The 26,674-nt window shown below is 39.9% G+C and overlaps 2 protein-coding genes and 1 pseudogene across 9 annotated transcripts in view; 2 read left to right on the plus strand and 1 right to left on the minus strand.

The window, feature by feature from the left end:
- Positions 1-2,419, plus strand: part of ATAD1 (ATPase family AAA domain containing 1) — a 45,474-nt gene extending 43,055 nt beyond the window's left edge. For all 8 annotated transcript variants that reach the window (XM_090278021.1, XM_090278024.1, XM_090278018.1 and 5 more), the window contains 2 exons: positions 356-489; positions 2,274-2,419. In XM_090278021.1, coding sequence (XP_090134147.1) covers positions 356-489; positions 2,274-2,394 — 255 coding nt within the window. In that variant the 3' untranslated portion in view covers positions 2,395-2,419. The remainder of the gene's footprint in view (positions 1-355; positions 490-2,273) is intronic.
- An 11,384-nt stretch (positions 2,420-13,803) lies between these two features.
- The window catches only part of PAPSS2 (3'-phosphoadenosine 5'-phosphosulfate synthase 2), a 78,711-nt gene continuing 65,840 nt past the window's right edge, over positions 13,804-26,674 (minus strand). The window contains exons 8-12 of the mRNA XM_090278027.1: positions 24,622-24,827; positions 18,886-19,021; positions 17,441-17,709; positions 16,183-16,412; positions 13,804-15,616 (exon numbers count right to left, since the gene is read on the minus strand). Of these exons, the coding sequence (XP_090134153.1) occupies positions 15,475-15,616; positions 16,183-16,412; positions 17,441-17,709; positions 18,886-19,021; positions 24,622-24,827 (983 nt within the window). The 3' untranslated portion in view covers positions 13,804-15,474. The remainder of the gene's footprint in view (positions 15,617-16,182; positions 16,413-17,440; positions 17,710-18,885; positions 19,022-24,621; positions 24,828-26,674) is intronic.
- On the plus strand, positions 19,610-19,726 carry LOC150010057 (U6atac minor spliceosomal RNA; annotated as a pseudogene).

The raw sequence follows: 26,674 nt of genomic DNA on the forward strand, positions 1-26,674 counted from the left end.
TTTGCCAAGTATGTTGAATATATTATAGAAAAGTGTTAGCTCGGGATCTTCCTAGAGGTACTGAAATGAATCCAACATAGTTTGAATGTTTCTTCACTCTCACTCCATGATGTATATACTGAGACTTATTTCACTCTTTGGTCATAATAATAATTAATAAAAAATAATTTATAATTTTAAGCATTTATGGTTTTACAAAAACTTCTAGAAACTGAAAATACTCTTTAATGATTGTTCTTCTATGCTATTACAGTATGGTTACCATTCTTTAATTCTAAGAAGAGTGTTTGGATATATCCTTTGGAGTGTATTTTATGTTAGTTTTTTAAGTTTGTTTTTTACATATTTGTTTAAGGTGGATAGGCATGTGGACCTGCTAGAAGTTGCCCAGGAAACTGATGGGTTTTCAGGAAGTGACCTAAAAGAGATGTGTCGAGATGCTGCCCTCCTCTGTGTCAGGGAATATGTTAATTCTACATCGGAAGAAAGGTATGTGTAAATAGAGTTGATCTCTAGTATTTATCAAATCCTTTTAGAGCTTTTAGGTTAGTTTCTTTTATTTTGCTTTACAATACCAACTCTGCTTATGGAATAAAAGGTAAATTGGAATTAACAATCTCCCCAATATTATTTATTGTCCTTTTTTAAAGGTGAGTTCTAAAAATTATTGTTTTGGGGGGTGGGGTTTCTTGAGGACGGTCTAGAATGAAGAGGTAGAAATAAAAGCTGAATTTCTGCTGAAAATTCATGGACTCAGTCACAGAAAGCTGACAGAAACTTAGGTTTGCCTGTCTCCACTGGGAAAACGGGGTCCTCTAGTACTCCTAGATTGCTTTGCATCTTAAATTTCTAGGTTTCATTTCATATGGAAACGGGTACCTTGTCTTCCAGAGATTTTACATCTAAGTGGGTGAGCCTTGCTAGGAACTAATAATAATAATAATAATGTATTTACTAAACAAAGAAACCATTTATGAGTTCAGCAAATTTCACTTGAAACCACTTTCAAAGTATGATGAGCTTGAGAAATCAAATTTGTACCACCTTATTCTAGCAAAGATACTACTGAACTGAAATAACACAGCCCTGATGAACTATGTCCCTTAAGGAAGTTTTCCAAAAGGCTACTTGTCCTAAGCCAGTATAACATCACATTTCTAAACCCTTGTTCAAAGTATCAACCCTCTTAATGAAGAATTTCTATGACTCTGGCAAGCTAGTGTACTTTGGGGGCTTGTGTTGAGTGGTTCTCCACCCCTAGCCCCTTTGTTTCTCAGTCTTCCTTCCTCACCCCCCTCAGGCTTTCACTCCCAAGTGACTTGTGTTTAATTACAGTGTTTTGCCATAGAAAAAAAGCTTCTCTTGGCATAGAAAGGTTTGCATGAAAACTATGTTTTTAACCCTAGCTAGGTATGCACTAGTTCTAGACCTTTCTTTAGTGTTCCCTTGAGCCCTGTCATGGAAGGCAACTTCATTTATTTATTTATTGCCAGATTGTTCCAGCTATTCTAGTGCTAAAGTTAGGAATACGTTTGACCTCTGTAGCTAAGCTATTGGCTGAAAGGTTTTATTCTTGTAAGATTGAGGAGAATAGCAGAACAATTTATATATAAATTTTGCTTAAATAAAATTAATAATGAAGGTTCTGTTTTTTTGCTGTCATCAGAGCCCTGAAATTTTTATATATCTATGTGAAAAATCTGACTAATAGACTTGGGTTATCTAAATTACAAAGGAGACATTATATACTGTGTTTTGTTTTTCTTATTATTATTATTGAAGTGGGGAGGACTTAGATTAGTTAGATTAGTTGGGTTTTATGAATAATAAAGAATTTTATTTTCAGTTTGTCAAAAGTTAAACATATGCATGAATATATATGTAGGAAAGCTACTTTTTAATTCCACTTTTCATGGGAATAATGCTCGAATCTGATTGGAGTTAATATCTCCATTTTGGTAAACTGATGCACCTTTATATAACTTTTTCACCACAGGGTACTATACTGTACTTATATTCTTAGTAGGAAGTGCTTGATTTTAGTTACCACAGCCTTTGTGGCTTCCTGCTTCTTAGCAGTCAGTACTTTTTAAAAATTGAAGACTTTTGTATGCATAGGTAATTCCTGAAAGAGTTCACATGAAGCTTTTAATTGTGGTGGTCTTTGGGGTCTTTGATTGGAAAGAGATTTTATTTTTTAATCATGGTAAAATATTTTTGGGAGATGTGTATTCTAGTTATTTGAATATTTGGTGGTTTTGTTTGCATTTTAGTCATGATGAAGATGAAATTCGACCTGTGCAGCAACAGGACCTGCATCGGGCAATTGAAAAGATGAAGAAATCAAAGGATGCAGCATTTCAGAATGTTTTAACACATGTTTGTTTAGATTAAGAGTAAAGGTCATTTGTACAGGTCAGTGGTTGGTGTGCCCTGTTATCATTAGCAGAAATAAAATGGAAGCAGGGTGTTCTTAAACAGTGAGGGAGTTGAATGACACTGGTTTTATACTCTGAATTCTAAGTTATTGAGATATAGTTGTTATATAAACGGTATTACCACTTGTCAGAAATCATGAGGAGGAACAATTTAATCCAGCCTGAGCGTAGGTGCTTGTGTTTGACCTTTTTAGCCATATGTTGCAGCCTTATAGCATCTAAGCTGGTCTTAAAGTAACAGATGATTCATCGAGTCATTAGTGAGAAATGGGGTGTGGTTAAGTGCTGCTTTCTAGATATGTGACTGTGTGTGTGTGTGTGTGTGTGTATTAAATGTATATATTCACACATTTTATATTGAACATTCTGTAGATATGTTTGAATACAGAAACTTTTTTTTAACCCCAACTACTGAATCAAAAAGTACCAAAACTATATAGCGAAAATAAGATTGGATGTTGTGTCTAAAAGGTACAGTGATTCAGCCATTTTCAGCTGTCACTTGTTTCAGCTTTTTTTTATTTTTTATTTTAAGTTGAGTGTTTCCCTGCAGGTGAATAGTTGGAGTCAGCCACACCTGAAAATTTAGATGAGGCTCAATTATTATGGCTGTCAGGATAATAATACTTGTTCAGTGATCAGCATTGAATGGTTTTCAGGCAATTGCATGACCAACACTGATTTTACCTGTCTGCAAGCACACTGAGTAGTAGAGACATTTTTAAATTGATATACATAAAGATGATAGAAAGCCATTCAGAAGAATAGCTTTGAAAGTCCTTGGTGCCATATAGTACATGTAAATGACTTTTCCTTTCTTCATTTAATGTTACATACTTCTATTGTAACCCGGTTTGTTTTGTTTGTTTTTTTGTAATTTTAATTTTATTTAGGAGTATTTCAGTTTAAAATTTATTTCACATTTAATGAACAGATTAAGAACTTCTTACATAATCATAATTTTTATTTTTTAAGTTATACTTTATTGGTTATACTACTAGTTGTCCTGATTTTCTCCCTTTCCCCGCCACCACTCAGTACCCCCACTTCCTCAGGAAATCCCCCCACATTGTTCATGTACATAGGTTATGCATATAAGTTCTTTGGCTACTCCATTTCGTATACTATACATCCCCATAGCAATTCTTAACTACCTGTTTGTACTTGTGAATCCCCTCACATGTTCACCCATTCCCCCACCCCCTCCCATCTGGCAACCATCAAAATGCTCTCCGTATCCATGATTCAGTCTCTGTTTTCTTGTGTGCTTAGTTTGTTTTTTAGAGATATGTATTTTTGCCATTTTATTGTTCATAGTTTTATCCTTCTTTTTCATAAATAAGTCCCTTTAATATTTCATATAATAACGATTTGGTGATGATGAACTCCTTTTAGTTTTTTCTTGTCTGGGAAGCTATTTATCTGCACTTGGATTCTAAATGATAGCTTTGCTGGGTAGAGCAATCTTGGCTATAGATTCCTGTTTTCATGACTTTGAATACTTCTTAGTCAATCCCTTCTAGCCTGCAGTTTCCTTTGAGAAATTAGCTGGCAGTCTTATGGGAACTCCCCTGTAGGTAACTAACTGCTTTTCTCTTGCTGCTTTTAAGATTCTTTCTTTATCTTCAACCTTTGGTATTTAAATTATGTGTCTTAGAGTGGGCCTCTTTGCATCCATCTTGTTAGGGACTCTGCTTCCTGGACTTGCATGTCTGTTTCCTTCACCAAATTAGGGAAATTACTATTACTATTTTTTTCAAATAGATTTCCAATTTCTTGCTCTTTCTCTTCTCCTTCTGGCACCCATATGATGCGAATATTAGACATCTTGAAGTTTTCCCAGAAGGTGCTTATACTATCCTCATTTTTTTCTGATTTTTTTTTCTTATTAGTTGTTTATTGCTTCCCTAGGTTCTAAATCATTGGTTTGATTCTCATCTTCATCCACTCTAATTTTGTTTCCCGGTAAATTGCTCTTTATTTCAAGTACGGTATCCTCCCTTTCTGACTGTATCTTCTTTATGCAGTTGAAGTCCTCGCTAAGTACCTTGAACTACATTATAACCAGTGTTTTGAACTCTACATCAGATAAGTTGCTTATCTAGATTTTGTTTAGTTCTTTTTCTGGAGTTTTGTTCTGTTCTTTCATTTGGGCCATGTTTCTGTGTCTCCTCATTTTGGCGGCCTGCCTATATTTGTTCCTATGTATTAGGTAGCGCTGCTTTGACTCTGTGTCTTGGTAGTGTGGCCTAATGTAGTAGGTGCCCTGTAGGGTTTGGTGGCGCAGCCTCCCCTACCAGCCAAGTTGGGAACTCAGAGTACGCCCTTCATGTGGGCTGAGTACACCCTCCTCTTACAGTTGAACTTTGATTGATGTTAGGTCAATGGGAGGGATTTACCCAGCCAGTCAGCTGCAAGGACTGGCTATAACTACTGACCACCAACCTCCGCCCTCCGTGGAGGATCAGCTATGCAGGGGTAGGGTGGTGGTGCTCTGTGTTTATAGGTGCTCACTGAGTGCACAAGCTCTAGGATTCCCCAGGTGGTACAGGGCAAGGTCACCCCCCACTTGTGCTTTTCCAAGGGCCACTCTGCCTGAGCTATAAAGCAATCTGAGATGGCTGTTACTTGTGCTGGGCTTTGAGATTCCCAGGCGAAGCCGAGCTTTGCATCTAGACTGGCTGCTGCTAGTGCCAGGCCTGGGGCTCACTAAAGCCAGCTGTTACTTGTTTGATAGGGTTTAGAAAGTTGTGAAGCATGAGCCAAGACCAGCCATTCATATGGAAAAGCAGCTTGGGTGGGCTTGCATGTTGGGTGGGGTGTAGTCTCTGGGGACCTCCAAGGCGGGTCAAAAATTGTAGTCAGGCCGATGAAGTGGCACCAACTTGCTGGTTCTGGTGGAGAGGGTAGAAAAGAGACAATGGCCTCTGTTTGCCTTGATGCCAGACACTTCAGTTTCTCCCTATGTGCCACTGGTGCTTTTCAAGCTGCTACCCTAGTGCTGGAGTTCAGAGGGAGCGAATCTGAGTAGGTGAGTCCATGTGTGGGTACTTAAAGATGAACTGCTTTGGGCTCCAGCAGTTTCTTCCAGCAACTCAATCCCCACTGGTTTTTGCAGCCAGAAGTTGTGGTGACTTATCTTCCAGGCACTGGAATCCTTGGGCTGAGGGGTCTGGTGTGAGCCTGCAACTCTTCACTCTTGAGATACCCCTCCCAACTTTTTATCTACCATATATAGGTGTGGGTCCAGCCCATTCTATGTCTGCGTCCCTCCTACCTATCTGGATGGATGTGGTTTTTTTAATTCTGTAGTTGTCAGACTTCTATTCAACTTGATATCTGACCATTCTGAGTGATGGTTGTTCTATATTTTAATTATGATTCTGATATGGATGTGCGAGGAGGCGAGTCATGCCAGTCTATGCGGTCATCTCTGTAAGACCAATGACTGCTAAGGACATAAGAGGACCTTTTAGAAGAGGTTCAAGTGACGAAAAGGCAGGTGGAGAAAAGCCCTGGACTGTTTCTGATGTGTTGGGAAAGGTTTCAACCACATCTTCATTTTCACTATGAAAATTGTTGTCCTCATATAAGGTCCCATTTTCTGGTCTCACGATGGCATATTTTGCTTTGTTTTGGGGGGTTTGTTGAATAGCATTCATTAGCTTTCCTAAGCTTGGCTTCATGACATTCTTGGTATCAGAACCAAAGTCTTCATCGTCTGATGTAGGCCATGAATCATCAGTGCCAGGGTTGCTGGAATGCCGGTTTAAAGAGTCTTCTTCAGATTTCTCACTCACAAGATTTTTGCTACTTTCAGAACACATTTTAGATCTCCTTTCTTCTGTATATTCAGAAGTTAGTTGATGATTGCTTTCCAACTGATGGACTTTTGCACCTCTGTTTACTAAAAATTCCACCATTTTCACTCTCTTTTCATGCTTAGCAAGTGAAAGTGGTGTGAGGCCCTCCTTATTTCTTCAATATCTGCATTGTGTGAAAGCAGCTTTGCTACTGTCTCTGTATTGTGACCCAGGGCAGCGTAGTGGAGAGCAGTGTTGCCATCAATGTCCATTATATTTGGATCAGCACCACAGTCTAGCAGAATAGTTGCACATTCCTCTTTCTGGCATTGTACGGCTGTAATCAGAGCTGTCCTGTTATCCACATCACCGAGGTTCAGTTGGCATTTTCTGTTTGTTAGGAGAGTGACCACTTGTGCATGGTCGTTGGCACAAGCCAAATGTGGAGCAGTTCTTCCCCTCCGCTTTTCACTGCCTTCTGAGCCATATCATCACTCTAGATGAGCCAACTTCTTCATGGCACAAAACTCTGGCAGGGTAGTACTGCAGTTCAAAATCTTTCAGCCCAGAATAACCGTAACCATGCAACTACCCCCCCCCCCCCCCCCGCAAACACTGTAACCATGGTTTTTTAATGTTATTTTAAACTTTTATGTTCTTTATTTATGGTCAAATATAATTTGGTCTTCAAAAATAAAATCATTTAAAACAAGTAGCTTTCATTAAATGTGCTAAAAATACTCATTTTGTAACTGGAATTTTAAAAGTTTGCTTAGGATATTATAAATTGTGCCCTACTTAATACAAATATACACATAAAAAACCCCACATTGTGTCTGTAGTCACTGATACTCTGTGCACTAGAATTCTGTTAATAGGCACTTAAACACACAGCATGAGGAACATGGCACGCTGATATTGAGGCGTCTTCTGAGTCATCAGAAAGATTAAATTGTGTTTTATGTGTTTTTGTTTATATTGTACTTCTTTGAAAACTCTCAGTCTATTTGTGAATTATGGATTAATGTCCGACAGTAAGTCTCTCACTAGAACCTGTTGAATAGTTCTTCAGCTGTGCTTCGGCAGTGGGTGGGGTAAGGCTTGGGGGGAGCACTTTGGATAACAAAAATCAAGTTTTGAGAAATTGTGAAGATGTTTGAAAAATTGAATGCAAAACACAAGATACCAAAAAATACATAGTCTCCATTTTTAATAATTATACTATTATTTTATAAATGTGTAATAAAGGGGTCCCTCTTAATTGATTTTTCTCTACTTACGCCTTGTCTTTTTCAGCTATGGGAAATCTTATGGGGTGGTTTTGGTTCATAAAACTTGGCCTCAGAATGTTTTTATCTTGCTGTGTAGCTTTCACACTTTTATAGCATACATCCTGGGATTTAATCATTATTTTTGTTTTAGTATGAATTTTCGTAATCATTAATTTTAATCTGATGACATACTAGTCAAAAGTAAGGGGTGATATATTCCTTCTCATGTCCTTTCTTTTTAGTTTCTCTTAAATTCAGAATATCCAATAGTAGTAGTTATTAAATTTATCATGGTTTTAACCATCAAATGAAGTTAGAGAAGTATGCTAAAATCAGCAGTTATACTCATCTAGGCATCTTAATGCCTTAAAGTAGTTGAGGAAACTTTATTATTGTTTTGCTTACAGTTTCTGGGTGAGAACATGCATCTTCCCTAGGTGATAAATGTTGGGAAAGGCCTTCTTATTGATTTATTTATTTTTATTAAAATATTTTGGGTGCAATATTATATGAGTTTCAGATATACAACAGTTATTCAACATTTATATATATACCTTATGAATTGATCACCATGATAAATCTAGTAACCATCTTTCACTGTACAAGTTACTACAATAGACTGTATTCCCTTGGGTTGTACATTACATCCTTTTATTTATTTTATAACTGAAAGTTTGTACTTCTTATTCCCTTTAACCTCTCCTCCCCCACCCATGCAACCATCATTTTGTTCTTTGTATCTATGATCTGTTTCTGTTTTGTTTTTTAGATTCTGCACATAAGTGAAATAGTATAGGTTTTTCTTTTTTCTTTTTTACCTTTGTCTGCCTTATTTCAGCTTAGCATAATACCCTCTAGGTCCATCCATGTTGCACAAATGGCAAGATTTCATTCTTTTTTATGACTGAGTGATATTCCACTGTGTGCGCATGTACCACATCTTTGTCCACTCATCAATCAGTGGACACATAGGTTGCTTCTGTATCTTGGTTATTGTGAACAATGCTGCAGTGAACACAGATGGGGTGCATATATCTTTTCAAATTAGTGTTTTGGTTTTCTTTAGATAGATACCTAGAAGTGGAATTGAGGAAACTTTATTGTATACTTTTAAAGAACATTTAGTGTTATATAATCTATCTTTGGATGCAGGCATGCATGTGGCATATGTAGTTGGAGTCTAGCTTCTAAGGTATTTCATTTTGGATATTGTTAAAAAGTACTGGATCTAGAGTTAGACTGTCTCAGTTTGTATCCAAGCTCCCCATTAACTGTGTCCTTGGAATGGTTACCTAACTTCTTTGAGCCTCAGTTTCTCATTTATAAACTGCAGTGACAGTGGCACCCACCTTATAGGGCTGTATAGTGAAATGATGCATATAAAGCACTCAGCACAGTGCCTGGCATAGTAAGACCACCCTGATGTTAGCTATCACATTATTACTCTTACACAGTGATGTAATTCTGGTGATCAGGCTCAGATTTTGAGCGTTCTCTATGCTTAAATCAGTTCCATGATCCCTAAGCGTGTACTTAGGATTAAAATAGAACACCTGTGTAATGTTTCTCTAAAGTCTTCATTGTTGGAAGACTTCTGATGTGTCTCAAACTTTCCCCAGGCCTTTTTTAAAAATAGAGTTTCGTACCTCAATATTTGAATTAATTCAGTATCTCTTTTATGATTTCTCTCCTTTCTATCTCATTCAAACCACCCCTCCACCACCACACACACCTGCAGGGTGTCCCAGAATTCACCATGTTATCAAGAGCTGGGGTGGGATAATTAAATACTCTCTATGGACTATCACAGCTTAACATTAGTAGCTATAACTACTGCTAGGTTTGGTGTTAGGTGAGGCTGCTTCAAGCCTTGAGTGTACCTGTATGTATATGGCAGCATCCCTTGTTGGTAAGGTTTTGTTTGTTTGTTTTTGTTTTGTTTTTTTTACTGCATTTGTGTTGTGGACAAATGTTATAACTTTCTTTTGGATAAAGAAAATAAATTGGATGATGTGTATTTCAGAGTTCTCTTTTTAGCTTCTCTTAAGGTCAGCATCAGAATATTGAATATTCTGATATGCTGAGCATATATCCTGCATGCCTAAAACCTTCAGCACTAACTAGAAGCCTCAAATAAAGCCATTGAATCATTCCATTTAGAAGTGACAAAAATCTTTAGAGTGCCTTCATTATTAAATTTGTTGTTGATTTAGTCATCAAAAATAGAGTTCCCTTATTGTTTCAAAAGTTAAAGCTCTCCTTACACATACAGGTGAAAATTCTAAAACATGTTCATGAAATTGTATTAAGAAGATATATAGCATATATGCCAGATGCAAATGAGATCAAACCTAAAAGAAACCATTTAGCAATGAGAGTAAAAACAAAACATTCTCAGTAACACTGGTATAAAATTTACACTATTATAACTTAACAGCTCATAAAGCTCACTTTACTCAAATGCTGAACTGGGAGTATAATTTTGTGATTTTCTAATATTTATAGTTAAAAATCTGCTTGAGAATACTTTTAGATAAAAGCTTTTGTGCTTTGAAATACGAGTATGCCTCACTAGCTTACAGAAATTCTAAGAATAACCACGGTACTCAAATAGAGGATGATAATACATAATCCAGTATAACAGAGTCCTTTACAGATATGTCTGAGGGAGATGAGCGTTGTCTGCTGGGCCATAGTGTCGTAAAGAGTAGTTCCCCTTCCTTCTAGAGTTTAGTTAGGCTGGCTCTGGGCTGTAGCTTTAATAAGATCGAGGTGACTGGGTTTACTCCAACCCCACCCTCCATGCAGCTGGCTTTTGATTTTAGCCGTGTTTGAGATGGGATGGATTGGGTTGCAGGTTCATATGCTTGTGGTTGTTTTTGTTCAGTTCTGACAGGTTTCTGGCATCCAGTCACCGTAAGAATTCGCAAGACTTCCAGCTCCTCTTGTGTCATTTTCTCTGCAAAATCCAGGGAAGGGGGATTGTGTTGCCTGGCAGTTTGTTTTTGAATGTTTCCAGGTTTCAATCACTATTGTCTGAGTGTTGGCTGAATTCTCATCGCTGTGAAGTCTCTCCATCTAGCCAGGCCTATTCTCCCAAGTATGACATCCAGACTTAGGAGACTACCCTGATAGAAGAAAGTGCCAAGCTTCTCTGCTAGCCTTATAGAAAAGGATTATTTTTATTCTTTCTGGATTTTTCTTGTTACTATGGGAGTGAAGGTTTTTCACACCCTTCTACATACTAGCAGAAGAAATTATTCAGGTTTTTATTATGTAAAGTTCATTTTCACCTTTCTAGGTTTCAGTGCCAGCTGTGGCACTTTTATTATATATGGCTATGTGGCCTTAGGCAAAATCTCTCTTGTTCCATGGACGCCTGTTCCCTTATCTGTAAATAGAAATCATAATGTGTATCTTCTGGGATTGTTTTAAGTATCATATGAAAAGATTTTGGAATGGGAAGTGAATAAGGCTATAGGTTAACGTGTCATTACACAAGTCATCTTTGATTCTGGGCTCCATTTCTTTATCTGCACAAGAATAGAAATGCTGAAATAGATGTGCTTTTCACTAAACAGCATACTGGCCATATTGATAGATAGATGTAGGGTCCTTAGCAATACTGACCTATCATCAGCACTTCTAAACTGGATGGCTTTCTTAGCTACTTACAGTTGTCAGCCTTGGTAAATGGACTTGTTTTAACAGGTGCAAATTCGGAAACATGCCATTAGGTAGATAAGTCATAGACATTCCATGAACCTGGGGTTCCTGTTTATTAAACTAATTTATATTTCCTTGGCCCTGTTGGAGCTATAAGTTTTCCTTTGGCTATTAACTGTGAATATCCAAATATCTGGTACTTTCATAATTTTATGATTTGAGGATAGGATGGGGGATATAATATACTTCTGTAGTGGTTGATGGAATTAATTCTTTCCATAAATACAGGTTCTTGGTGAATATAATAGAGGCCAAGTTTTTAACTAGTTTAAAATATCAAGCCAGTACTGGTGTTGTTTTCATGAAAGCAGTCCATTATTTCAACCTGTGCTAAGCTTAACTTTACCTTTCAACTGTTGATGGAAAGCAGGGTTATTCAATAAGTGTAAGTCAAGCACTTTCTGCACCCATAAGTCATAATATATTGCAGTTTATAAGAACTTTCACATGTTATTTTAGTAAAATAGATGCAGAGCAAGTTTAAACTTGTGTAACAAACCAACCATTATTTAAGAAGTTTACCAAATAAAGTTTGTATTATTGATGCCAGCAATCACAAATACATACTAAGACATTAAAAGAGCTGTGCCCATCAGTTTATTGCCTATGTTTTTGAAGGTAATAAAACTTATATTTTTTAAAACACATAATTTAGATGTCTTACTAATTGAGACTGGCTTTCCCTGCAATTAATCTAAATTAGGAGGTTTATGGGAAGGGTAATAGGCTTGGCGGGGTATAGGGAAAGCTGCCTCAGTTACAGAAGATAAGCCATTGAACAACTACCAAGGCTCACCTATGAAAGACTTGTTTCTTAGTTCATGACTTCCTTCCACCCATTGTTCTTTGCTAGTCCCATAGAAGAGCATTATTTTTATTTTGTCTTGGTTTTTCTATGTCAAACTAAAATGTCCAAACTCTAGCCAGTGACCCATTTATTTTTAGTAATAATTTCAATACAATTACAATATACACAAAAACATTAGGTAGTTCTTTGGAGTGTATATTAGTGAATTGCTTGTCTATCACTTTCATTATTTGTTCAATGTGTATGATGAGTGGTCTAATACATAATAGTTAATATTGACCAAGGAATGAAATGCATGCTTGGGGGAAGAAAAAATAAGAGGTTGCTCTTTCAATATCTGTACAGTCAATTCTTGATAATTTATGCATTTTTGGTAATGGGAATATGCTTAAATAATAGAAACCTGTATCATTCAAAATCTCATGAACTATTATTCTGTCAAACCTTTAGACCAGTGATTTTCAACCAGTATGCTACAAGAGGTACCTTGGTGTGCCACAAAAATTTTTAAAACCTGCAAGACCTGACTATTTAGTCAGGGGCACTGACCTCTTTCCCCTTAGCTTCTCAAGGAAAAAAATGACAACAGCCAACACAATAACCATCTGGTGTGAATGAATCAAAATTATACCTATTATTTTTTTTGTCAGATTGGCAAAAAATATATTTTTTTGGTGTGCTGCTTAATTTTAGCAATTAGCTAATGAATGTGTCTATGAGATGAAAAAGGTTGAAAATCGCTGCTTTAGACACAAGAACAGTTGATTGATCTAGTGACCATCTAATTTCCTGATTACCTACCAGTGCTCGACCTAAAAGTCAGGTAATAATAGAAAGGAGGAAGGTGAGGAAAAGACCACCTTCTCTGTTCTCAAACCAAGATGATTTCTTCTCACAGAGACTATGAGTTGGAAAGAAATCTTGTGGCCCAATACAGCATTGATGTGTTTAGTAGAAGTCCACCATCGTCTGACTAAAGGATTTACACATATGCCTTTCCAGGATCTTTTCACACTGCCCCGTACAGTTTGGCATAGCCCCTCAGCACCACTTACAATCTTCATGGACTTACACATTCCTTGCCCTTATAATTGGTCCATACTTTGTCCTTACACATTCCTTGCCCTTATAATTGGCCATACTTTGTCCTTATAATTGTCACTAGGAGCCAGCAAGTACGGATCTGGGGAGAAGGAGGGAGGGGAAACAAGTGGCAGCTTTCAGTTGGCTATTACACCAGTCATTTGGAGTGAGGACCGGCAGCAATCATTTTCATTAAGCCTTCAGGACAGCAAAGAGGAAGAAGGAAGGAAGAAAACCAAAACGCAGGCCTTCCTGAGGGCCACTGAAAATGTGGGTGGAAACAGGTATCCTTTCTGCAAACAAAAGTAGCAACTGCTGAGGTTAGTGAAGACGTGGAAGTTACTGTGAACAAAACACAGCCACTTCCAACCCTACCGGTAATACTCCTTGGGGCACTTTGAGAAAAAGGAAGCAAGTTAGAAAAGAGAATTCTATTCAGATCTTCATGCAGTGATATCTGGGGAGAGGTCCCTGAGGAACCCCATCATGTCTGAAAATATCTAGTGCTGAGTCAGTCACAGCTAGAGCAGTTTTTAAAATGACATGGGTAAGGGCAAACAGCTTCGGAATTATGGTCTGAAACAGACTTGCTGCTGTTTCCAATTATATGAAGTCACAAAGCCCTCAACAGTCATGTGGTCAACCCACACTGTCGTAGGCAGAAAAGACTCAGCTTTCATTTTGAGAAATTTATTAAACTAAGAACAAGCATCAGTTGTATATACAAATAGTCATTCACACTGTGTGGCACTAGAACAGAAGAGCAGTTTTAAATATATTCAAAAATCAAAATCCACGGGTTAAGGCACTACCTGTTGTTTCATGTTTTCAATAAATAAGCTATTTTTTAAAAAGGCAGTTGGGAGTACCTCAGATGAAATGAATGTAGGCACTCTGTTATTAAAGAGTTACACTTTTGCTGTGGCCATTGTATATTATTCTCAAAAGAACTTTCATTAGCCAAGATTAGCATTTTTTAAAAAACAGAATATGTTAAAAATCACAGTTTTCTCTTTCCAGTCTGTCTCTTCCAGAGAGACCTATGTATAAAGGTCCTTTTTCTTCATGTGTCCCTTAGCACCAGGAATTAGGCATAAAGCACAAAAGATCGCCTCCCAGCAGGGAAAGCCGGCAGAGGTTGTCTCAGGACAGCAATTAAGTCTTCGGGGAAAATAACTTTTTCCCAGCTGCAATAAAATCAGCCGGTTAAAAACTGCACCTTTCAGCATCCCAGAAGGCTGCTGTGTGGGTGCCCTCATTCAAGGAGCTTCAGTGAGCAGCTGAGGCGAATCAGACCTGGCTCCTGTGCTGTACAGTGTGGACGGAGTCCCAGGCTCGAGTAACATGGCCTGTTCAGTGCCACCAGCCTTCCCCAGTAATGCCAGTGTTACGTTTTGTTGCAGTGCTCAGTGCCTGACAAAGCTCGTGCTTGTACATCGCCTTAGTCTGGTCACCTGTCAGATAAAAGGGCTGGACGTGATGTTTTCTATGGTCTTTTCCAGTTCTAGTAGCTTACTGGTCTGGTGGTGTGAATGGTTTTCGGTTCTAGCTGATGCCATGCAGACTACAGGCACGGCCTCTTCACAGGACACAATGACCACAGCAAAGAGGAGAAAAATTAACTTTCCACAATATTGCCAGACTGAGTCCTGGGTGGAAATCTCTCATCAAAGCACTATGCTATTTAATGAAAAGACACTGTTTAACTGGAGTTATATTACTCACAGAAGTGCAGTAAGACTTCTCTTATTAGATAATATAACTTCAGTGGCATAAGTAGGTTGGATAGATCTCTGAGATTAAATTCACATTTTCACACAATTGGTTTCTCCAGTCAGGTCATACTTCATCATGTAAAAGACTGAGCAGCAAGACTGGATACAGCAGGAGGTGAAATATTAAGAAGAATCTTGACGTGAGCCTCACCTCATTTGCGGTGAGACATTTTTTTTGTCAGTTGTATAGAAGAGGCTGCTCTTCTGATTTATTTTATTGCTGGTATGTGACATTGGGAGAGTGCAGGTTGGGAAAACTTAAGCTGGAAAATCTGCTTTACTTTTTGGCAAGTAAATGAGACACATGGTCAGAGCTTTAAGAAATCTGGGGCCTACCTGCTCAGGTGCAGTAAACAATAACAATTTCATTCTAAAGTGATACAGTATTGCTTTTACCTGCTAAGATTTGGTCTTCAGAAGTTTACTTTAAATTTCAGACACAATTTTTACCTCATTATAAAACACTAAAATCAGTCACTGAGAAATAATTGGATACGAAGCATCTGATCACAAAAATAGAAAAGGTTAATGAAAGAGCACTTGAGAAAAAAACTCTGGAGCCAGGGGCATTTAGCTGTTCTTCTCCAGGGACCTGTAATAATCTGTCAGGACCTTCCATGCTTTGGGGGCCATGAAGCCGTCTGGGGGATTCTCTCCATCCCGGGCCAGCTTCCTCATACGGGTTCCTGAGATGAAGTCAAACTCGCTGTGCCTGTCACAGGGTGGGAACAAAGAACTCCGTGTAGGTAAATAACATCTTCCTTAAAGATCCCTGGACTATGTTATGGGCTCTTGAGACCACATTTTTTTTCCTTCTTTAAAAATGCTGCATCTTCTAAAATGGTGCATTGCTAAATCAACTCGCAGAAGAAGGGGAAATAATTGCAGCTGTGCACTCACTATTTGCTCTGTATCTGCGCTGCTCATGGGAAGTGCCTTCTGTTGCTTGGCCTAATTCACTGAGCTCTGAGCATGGTGAGTCTGCCATAACACTCATTCAGATCTTTTACTGTGTAGACTTCCTTTTACTTAATGTGCCAGACACAGTCCTGCTGCTTGAGAAATGTATGTTAAAAAAGAAATATTTATGGACCATCTACGCTGTTCATGGTGCTGTGCTACAACTTTAGGGAACACAAAATGTGTAAGACCTTTAAGGCATGCCTGTTCTGGTAGGAGTATGTGGAGATGCACTGGAGTTTTCCAAAGAGCCAAAGTTTTGCTTCAACACTCCAGTTGCACAGATGTTGATTACAGAATTTGTCTTTGAGCACCTACCTTTCTGGGTCATAGAAATCCATGGCTTTTTTGGTTTTGTTGTAGGCAGCCACTCGGAATGGAATGATTTCCACAGAGGTGAGGCCCGGGGCCATGCTCAGGACCTTGCCCCCGTGAGTGGGTTCATACAGGTCCTTCTTGGTCTCGGGGTGGGGCATTCCTGCAGGGTCCCGACCCACAATGTAGAAATTGGCCCCTGCAATCATCCGGGACCTGCAGTGCCACTGGACCTAGGAAACACCACATAAGGGACATGCTGGTCATCATTGGCCAGTTCTGGGGTTCCCTGTTTATATCATTTTTCTGCTTTAAAAGTAATTCAGTAATGTGGGCCAGCTAATAATTGCAAGAAAGTCAGTGAGGTATCTAAGACTCCAAGCTCTCTTCTTCACCTGCCTGGTTATACTGGGTAGGACAGGACCTGAGGTTTTATTTCCTAATCTCTCCAAACCGGCTAACAGACCAGGAACACTCGGATCTTACTGTTTTCAGAACTGAATTTTACTTCTCATCCCCTCTATTCAGAATAAATCACAATTTAAAGGAAATTACAAACTTCACTATCTCTTATCTGACTGCCAAGAATGAGCTAATTACCTTTCATATGCAGACACTGACTAGTTGAACACAGCAATGAGGTTTTGAAATGAATTATCCTCTTTAAAACTCAGATAGAAATATAGAATATGGAGAGGAGAGCTAGGAGGCCTGAAGCTTTGATCTGGTTGAATAGAATTAATTTGTTACTCAGCTTGGGGCATTCTAAAGGGTTGAGACCCTTTCTACTCATCATACTTCCTGCAAACTTGTTCAAATCCACACGGTAGGACAGAGAAGGTCTCTGTTTGATAGACTGGCTGTGTGTTGGGAGATATTAAGCTTTTAAAAACATACTCTCCATGAGTTTCTAATGCAGCTCACACAGCATGGAGAATCACTTAGAGTAACAGGAACTTTCAACTTTGAATATTAGGTTAGATACCTCTTGCCTTGTAAATCAGTTAACTTGCATTATCCACCTCATTTACACGCCACCGTCCATATTCTCAAAGGCAGTGTATAACAGGCTTGATTTGATGTTTCTAGCACTTCTATAAGCACTAAGTGCAAACATAATTAAGTTGGATAAAGAAGAGAGACCAGAAGATTTCAGAATCTGCTCATAATGAAGGAGGAGCCCAGAGACTCATTTGCTCTTCTAAGTGAAGTTGGAGCCTACGCTTTTGAGTCCCATACCCCAGCTCAGGGCACTGCTCACCTCTGTGGGGCCAGCATACAACATGGGAGATGGGAAGATGGCGACAGTGGTTGACTTGGGATCCAGGACACCTTCCTCGAGCACAGCTGCATGCTGCTTCATCCGCCAGTCCAGGGGCACGTCGTCATCCTTGGTCCAGCCACCCAGAGGGTGGAGCAGGAGGACCGGGTGCTTGTAGCCCCGCTCCAGGAGCCGGCGACGGGTGTCCTGCATCAACAGAGCATGGCCATTGTGCACAGGATTGCGCAACTGGAAGGCAAACACCACATCTGGGCAAGGGAAACATAAAAGACAAGGTCAAAAAAATGTAGCATCACTTGTTTTCAGGAACAGAAAGGAAAGGCACAGCTATGTTTATTGTTCAGTGCACTCATTGTATCTACTTAATTTTGATTATCAGCTGGAGAATCCACCTGGGTCTTTAGGGGTGTCACTTGAAAGGTACCAGCCAATGTCAGACTGCTTACACAGGGGAAGCCCCAGGGGGAGAGCCTGACTCAGAAAGGGAAACATTTTTTGCCAGGACCTTAGTGGCAAACCAAGGCTCAAGCGGGTGCTCACCCGCCTTCATCAGTCCTCTTGTTCCCTGCTCCAGTCTCACTTCCCCAGGGGCATGAATGATGATGAGGGGCATTTTCTGGGGCCTGTGCAAGGTCTCAACAATCTAAAGATATAAAATTTATCTTTTCTTTAAGGAAGTCTTCAGAACTACTTCACTTATGGCCCTGGCTTGGTAGCTCAGTTGGTTAGTGTGGTCCTGATACGCCAAGGGTGTGGGTTCGATCCCTGGTCAGGGCGCATACAAGAACAATAAATTGATGTTTTTCTCTCTCGCCCTTCCTCTCTCAAATCAATTTGAAAAAGAAAACCACCTCATTTATTGATGGATACCTGAGGGCCTTAATTTTTCTTTCTGGTTACGAAATAATATATAGCCATTATGGAAAACTTGGGAAATACAGAAAAGTCTAAAATAGTATGTAAAAATAACCCATAATCCTATCATTACTTTTTCTCTCTCTTCAAAATATGTGAGATGAGAGTTTTCCCCTCCCCTTGGTCCAGCTCCATCCCCAAGGGGCAGCTGCTACAGGAGACACTCCTGCTTCTAGACACAGAAATAGCATAGCATTTGAAAAACAATAATTATATTTGATTTTGTTTTCCATAGTAACATTGTACACGTGGTTCTTCAAGTTGCTTTTTCACTTGATAAATATACTTTGGGTATATTTCTGTGTTGGTGCATATTTTTAACTGCTGGATAGTATTCCAGTGTATGGATGTAGTTCAACTTTATAAAGTGTTTCCATATCAATAGACATATCGATAGAAGATGTTTCCATCTTTTTAATACTATGAACATATTTTTCTTGATATCCTTAATTCTGTAATCAGAGGGTGGGAAGGAAGAGTAACAAAGGCATCAGAGCCAGCCTACGTACCAGCATTCATTTCTTTAAATTTCTGTTTGAGCTCCAGGGGTGTCAAGCGGTACTGGTCCAGCCCGTCATTCCACCTTATTCTCTCCAGCACCTGAAGGTCTCCGCCAACCAGCCAATCCCCACTTTCCATCACCATCTAGAAAGATGATGATTAAAGTTAGTAATTAATATTGATTTCTATTTATCTGAAAAATTGTCTCCTTCTGGACCAGTCTTGGGTTATTGTTGAAAAACTGCCTTGAATTCTTCTGCATTTCTAGCATGGTATTTATCAAACTTTTTGGTCTCTCAGCCCATTTAATACTCTTAAAAGTTATTAATAACACTCAAAAAGCTTCTGTTTATTTGGGTTATATCTATCATTATTTTCCATGTTAGAAATTAAAACTGAGAAACGAAATAGACAGATCCAGAGGGCCTTCATGAAATGGATCAAGGCCAAGCACAGAAAGGGATAGGTGGGTTGGCTGCAGGCCAGGAGTTGACTCTCCACACCCATATTCTAGTGTACAACCTAAATGCCTAAATTTGAACCTGGCCTTCCAGATTGTTACCAAAGCATAGTTGTCAAAATGGAAATTTTTTAAATTTAAGTTTATTAGTTAGATATGTAACTTTTAAAGGTGGTATGTGGGCTTCCATTTGTATTTCTACTGTGGGACCCACAAATGTGAAGTGTGAGACTGGTGTGAGGAATGCTCACAGTAATGAAAAATCCAGGATAGTGCTGGATGAAAGGAGAGGGTGAGCACTCCCCTTGCAGGGAGGGGACAGGCCTTGGGCCTGTATCACATGGTTAAAGCATCACCACCTACTTTGTGACATTGAACCATGGTTTTTATGTCATACACTTTAAACTTGCACAATGTATTATATCAATTGTGTCTCAATAAACTCACAAAAAAACCATGACAATCTTTGTTTTTTCTATAGTATGTTGCAGTACAATCAATTACAACTTAGAGCAAGTGTCTGCACTCAAGCACTGAAACAAACACAGAAATCTTATTCCTCAGTCAAATAATTGTCTTACGACCCTTCATCTGATCATATTCCAGAACTGCCTTTTCCCCTGCCCAAGGACAATGTGACCATCTGAAATGTCAGCAGAGGAGAGGGAGGCAAAAGTGGGGAGAGAGCTGATTGATTTCAAACAGCTGGCCAGAAGACACCAAGGTGGTGACGGTGTACCTCTGGTTCACACATCTCCTGTCATGGCCAGATGCTGGGTTTACAATGACTTGCATTCCACAAGGGTTCAGGAAATGCAGATGAGAATAGAGCCACGGTTCTCAACAGTGAGCGATTCTGCCTCTCCTGGTGACATCTGACAATATCTGAAGACAGTTTTGATTGTCACGACTGGGGTGGGTGGGGTATGCGATTGGCATCTAGTGTGTAGAGGCCAGGGGTGCAACATCCTACATTGCACAGGGCAGCCCCTCCCACAACAAGGAATTATCCAGCCCAAATGTCAACAATGCTGTGGCTGAGAATTCCCGGGTGGAGACAGGGTGATTGTGCAAGGGATTTGGTTATGTTTTCAGAGCCCCTTTCTAAATTCTGTGCTCGTAAAAATTACTTAACAAGACCAGTTTCAAATATCCATACCTATACATTTACTTTCTCCTCATTGCTTAAATTAGATTATAGATAATCTTAGGCAGAATTTAAGACCCCAAATCCCTGGGAGTGTAGTAACTCATTCTGGACACTAGGGGTCCACCCTACACTGGTTCTGTCTGTAAGGTAACAGTGAACCAATTTTGTTCACTACCTAACCTAAAATGTGCCTGTCTGAAGAGCAATGCTGAAACTACGTTTTTGGTTTTACTGGGATAGAGAGGGATAAAGGGCATCTCTCTTCCCAAGGTGATCCAACGGTCCCCAAAACTGTGGCTCTGCCTAATATCCTAGAAGTCCACAGCTCCTGCCGAAGACAGGTGAGGAACCACACACAGCTAGAGTTTGCAGAACTGTACACACACACGCACAGTGAAATGAAGAACAGACTTTCAGGGGGGCTAGTGAAGCAGGGAGAGAAGAACTGGGCTCAGAATCACAGGCAGCAGGAATGCAAAAAGGAGAGGATGACTTCAAATACTAGGATGAAGACTGAAAAGGCAAATCAGCTCAAAGAGGACAAGGAGAGGAAGACTTGGAACAACCTGGAGAGGAAGAGGGAACATGCAAATAAGAAGGAGAGGAGCAGCTGAGGACCGGAAGGTGCAAATGTCAGAATGAAAAGGGGGAGGAGAGAAGAGTAAAAAAGCAAAAGGAGGAAGAAACTGAGTTCGGGAAAAGAAGGTCATGATGAAAGTGTTCAGAGAACAAAATTAAGAAGAAAAACATGGTATAAGTGGAGAATATAGGTTCATTTCTGTGATATCTGTCATGGAGTTCCGACATGTAAGGAACTTGTAAGTCATGTGGACTTAATGCCATCATTTTCAGATGAGAAGGCAGTTTTACAGAGGGGAAGTGGCAGAGTTCAAGTGCAAACAGCTGACTCCTCCAAACGAGGCTCTCTTCCCATTGCACCCACTGCCCCTCATCAGCAGTCTCCATGCTGATATTTCAGCGTTACCTTCATCCTCCATCCAGGCAGCACTTACTATGGGAGGCCATGGACTTGCTGCTGGGGATTTGATGGTGAACAAGACAGATCAACATGTGGTCCTTGATCTTATGGTTTGGCAGTCTGAGTGGGTTGACAAAAGAGGAAATGGGTAACAATACAGTGGGACAGGTGTGGACAGGACAAGGGCAAAGTACTCTGGGAGGTCAGAGAAGGGTCACCCGGTCGGACTCATAAGTCATGGGAGTAAGACCACCTTCTTAAAGGGGAAAGGAGTAACAAATAAGGTGAGAAGGCAGGGGTGAAGGAACAGTGTCTTAGGTTGACAGACTAGTAGGTGCAAAAGTAAGAGGATGATGAGGGGAGAATGCGGGAGGAGAGAATACGTTGAGTGGTGATGGTGAGAGGTAGTATGAAGTCCTACTTTTACAAAGAATTCCCAAATAAAGCTTGAATAATTCTCTCTAGCCAGAGGATGGAGAAAGGGTCAGAGAGGAGTAAGGCAAGATACAGGGAAGAAATGAAATGCCCTGGGTCAAGCTGGAACAGAAGAGAGGTGGACGAATTCAAGCAATATGAGAGGCAGCAACATCAGGATTGGTGACTGAATAAACAAGGGAGAAGACAGAAGTAAGAATGACATCCAGGTTTGGGACATGGTCAGCGCTGGGGTGATGGAGCTGCTCTTCAAGCTTGGGGACACAGAAAAGGACAGGTTTGGGAAGAGGTTACATATGAGAGCATGAGGTGCTCGCAGGATAGATCCAGGGGGAGCCATAGACGACAGAGCTCTGGATAATTATCTAATGCAGGAGTTCTCACCCCTCACTGTACAGTACAATCACAGGGAACCTGAACTCCCAGCACCCAGAACTGACCCCAGGGCAATTACAATCTCTGAGGATGGGATCCAGTCATGGGTCATTTCTAAACCTCCCAGGTGATTCTGTTGATGGAAGTGACCACAGGGTCTCCACTGCAGAGCTAAAGGGATGTCATACCCTGTTCTCTTAGTTTCTACATCTGTAAAATAAGAGTGATGATTCTTAGCTACTTCACAAGAGCATTGTGAGAAATAATTACTGTTTGTCAAAGCTTTAGAGCCACAGATGAAAGGGAGCAGGGCTTCTCCAAGTGTTATTTTAATAAGTGTCACCTGCTCCTCCTCACAATTTCATCTGTAATCATGTCACATGGTTCCATATTAGTGACTTGAGAGAGAGGGTTGGGATGACTTGAATGGGAGGTCAAGGTGACTTCAGTGAGGAGCAATGCACCAGGGGCACTTCCTTAATGACGCTGGCCATTTTTCCATGCAAATATCACTCCCAGTGCCATATGGAAATACAAGAAGGCCTATGATTACTTTTGGAAGGTTTGGGGTTTCAAAAAAAGAAAAGATATTTAAGTATTATGTGAATTTCAAGGTACTAAAAAATATGCAAAGAGTTTCTTTCCCAATAAAACCCATGTGTTTTGTGTCTGGGAAACACATATTCAGCACTCCAAGCATAGTGTATGCAAGGTAAGTGGCTTGCTTTCTCTGGTTACCCATGCCCATTTCTTACCACCAACAGCTCACTGGGAATGTTTCCAGAGTCCCTCTAATAACCTCATGCTACAGAGTCACTGATTCCTTTGACAAGGCCACAGTCACATCACCACTCTCCCTGGCTTCAAAGAAATTATGAGCTCCAAAAGTGCCAACACATGTGGCAAGACTAGATGAAAAGAAATAATTGCTTAAGAGTTTCCTTAGGTTCCTTTTGGTTGGTGGATGGCAGGCCCAAAAAGTAGGACTATCTCAGCTGACCTGATGACAGGCAGTCATTCCTTAGGTCACTGAGTGAAGATGAAATCACAAGCCTATATGATTACTATCAGGAAAGGAATGAAACATGCATGATTAAGGCCCAGAACACAATTATTCAAATAGCACTCGGTCAATGACCAGCAATTTCCAGGACAGTCTGCCAGCCTCTGGGAGAGAAACTGTTGAGATGGTTGTGAGCTGGATGTGTGTTAAGATTACAGATGCTTATCTACAGGGTGGAGAGTTGGGTCCAATAAATGAAAAGCTGCTTTGTGGCCAACTGACCTCTTGTATCAGGGGCTGCCACCAGAGGTCTCGAAAAGGCCCTGCCTGTCTTGCAACATTTCACAATTGGGGAAAAAAACAAGTTTGCCTGACAGATTCAGACAGGTTTATTTAAACATCCATTTTACAGGGTCTTAGGGCTGAAAGAGATCTGGCAGTTATTTTGAGTCTGGACCCCTCCTTTTAAAAATGAAGAAACTAAGTCCCAGAGAGAAGATGTGCTTTTGAGAGTCTCCTGGGCCTCAAATTGGCCTCTTCCTGTGAACTTTCTGAAAATTAGTTAGCCAAGCTAGGGAACTTGACAAGCCAAATTAGCAGTATATATCTTTTAAAATTTCAACCCTAATGCTTTAATCTCAGATGAGGAATGGTTTTTGGAATCAATTTCACATATTTTTCTTTATGGGAAATTAACCACCTCCTGCAAGTCCATAATACCCTCCACTCCCACCCCACCACCAAAAAAGAATGAAAAATTGTAAAGGAATCTGAGGATTTTTCATCTATTTTGCCTTTAGGCAGGATAGGCTTGAAATGATCCTAATCAGATGAATACATTTATCAATCTAAAAAATATCCACTGATGAAAATGTGGTATTTTCCCTCTGGAAACTGCCAACATCTGCACTGATTTTGTTTACTGGAAGGATGTCACTGACCCCTGCCCTGGCCACAGAACATGACCTCTGAGTCTCTTCCCTTGTGAATTTTCAAGATGGACAGGGCTGCAAGATCTGGCTGTGGTTTTGTGCACAGCTACAGTTACTCATGATGCTAAATTATCTACCTGGCACAGTTGTTTTCCATTTAGCTCAGAGAGCCAGACATCACTGGATCCAAGGACACAAGAGATCATTTAGAGCAGCCCTCAAAATGAAGACATTTCTTTGCCCCTTTCTGAAAAGATTTCCAAAGCAATGCCTGGAAAACCTCTCTTATAAATGCATTCTTCCATCTAACCCCAGTTTTTCTAAGTCCTTCGTGAAGGAATGAAAAAGAACTATTTTTGTCCCAAGTTGAAAGAGATCAAGGAAACCTTTCCAAATGTTTGGCAACTTACTTTGATATGCGGGTGTTTCGCACACGTTGTCCCCCACACGCGGGAGCAGCGCTCCTCTTTTCTGTGTTCATAGAATTCAGGGTCTTGCAAGATGGCCACCATCCGTCCGCTGTGCGTCAGGACAAACTTGCCGCACCCTTCCAGCCGCGCCTTGTCGTCCGCAGAGACAGGCAGTACAATGGGGACGCTCAGGTTGATCACTCCGTCTGCAGGGAGAGCCACGCCATGCGTGAATATAGGACACAAAGTGTGCTCTACTGTAAGGATGACTCAGATGTGCACTATGGCCCTTCCAAACGTTTCTTGCAATAGGCATTGAGACCGAAATCCTACGTGTTTGGGTTCGCTGCAGCAGTTTCCCTAGCGTCCAGGGTGGGAAGTCCCCGCGGGGCTTCTCAAAGCAGGAAATGGGGTATTTGTGAAAAATAGGCTGAGTTTCAACTCATGGAAGCTGCTTCAGTCCTTTGGGTGACCAGCAAGGGGTGTCTGTCTCCCTTCTGGGCTCCCTTTTAAAAGCTTGGTGCTGACCTCAACACACTAGGAAGCTTCATCTTTAAGATCCCAATTAAACAAAATAAAGGTTGTCCAAACCAAATCAAACCAAACCAAAAACCTCCAGTCTTTCTTGGAAATGAACCTTGTGACAACATTGGCAAGTCTCTTTTATCTGTGTAGGCTCTAATTACACAGCCAGCACAGTAAATAGAGAAAGAAAAAAAATCAGACTATTAATATTACCCAACAGAACCCCAAACAAGCAGTCCTCTTGATGTGGTTTGTTTACTGTGTTGCAGGCACAGCATCACCTTTAAATGTTTTTGAAGAGACTTAGCTGGGAATCACAAGTCTTGCTAGCTCAACCACAATTGAGAACCATCAGTCAAAAAAACAGGGAGGAGTGAAAAACAACGTAACATTTATTTGCTAAAGCTCATGCACTTTCTTTGGAGAGCGAGCACCTTTCACCTTTATGCTGAGTATAAGTAAAAGGTATTTAAGTAAACTGGATGTTCTGGCTTCTTAGCACACAGCACAACAAACTGAAAGGTGTAGAATGTGCTGTTCAGAAAATTTACATTTTAACTGCAAGAAATGTCAAATGATAGCTTGACCATAATGGAAGAGACAGGAACACTATGTAAAAACAGACAGAAACTGTGATCGTTAATTTCATGTGTCAACATAAATTTATGTGTCACAATACCCAGATATCTGGTCAAACATTATTCTAGATTTCAAACATTTCTGTGAAGGTATTTTTAGATGAGATTAACTTTTAAGTCAGTAGACTTTGAGTAGAGTCTGTTATCCTCCATGATGAGGTGGGCCTCATCCACTCAGCTGAAGGCTTGCATGGAGAAAGTCTGACCTCCCAGGAAGCAGAGGGGATTCTGCCAGTAGACTGCCTTTTTTCTTTTTTTATGGACTTTACTGGGCTGATGTCGCTTAATAAACTTATATAGGTTTTAGGTGTACAGTTCTGTAAGACAGACTACCTTTGGACTTGAACTGTAACTCTTCCCTGGGTCTACCAGCTGCCAGCCTACCCTTCGAGTTTGGACTTACCAAGCCTCTGCAACTGCCTGAAATGATTCATTAAAATAAGTGAATGAATGAACGAATGAATGAATAAACAAATATATCTCTTTCTCTCTCCTCCTTCATCCCCTGCCCTGTCCTATTTCTCTGAAACAAACGCGTTAATACAGAAACTATAAATACTGTCATGGGTTTCCTTTAGTGTGAGGCCAACAATCTGGTGCCCAGTCCTCACGGTACCATTACATTAGAGCTCAGCTTAGTAACTGGTATAACTAATGAGGATGAAGTAATTTTTTAAAAGTTTCTTTTCTTTTCTTTTCTTTTTTTTAAGTAAATAAGAAAGTGTTCGTCTTTTTTTAGAAGAACTGTTTTAAATGTTTCTAGATAAAATAGTTAAAAGGTGAAGTTGTCTTTTAGTTTGGGGCTTAAAAGGAAACAGTTTTGGCTCCCTGGGAACATCTAATGTTGTTTTTTATTTTTATTTTTAAAGATTTTATTTATTTACTTTTAG

Source organism: Furipterus horrens, unplaced genomic scaffold, assembly GCF_987537825.1.
Source record: "Furipterus horrens unplaced genomic scaffold, mFurHor1.1.pri manual_scaffold_5, whole genome shotgun sequence".
NCBI classification, from domain to species: Eukaryota; Metazoa; Chordata; class Mammalia; order Chiroptera; family Furipteridae; genus Furipterus; species Furipterus horrens.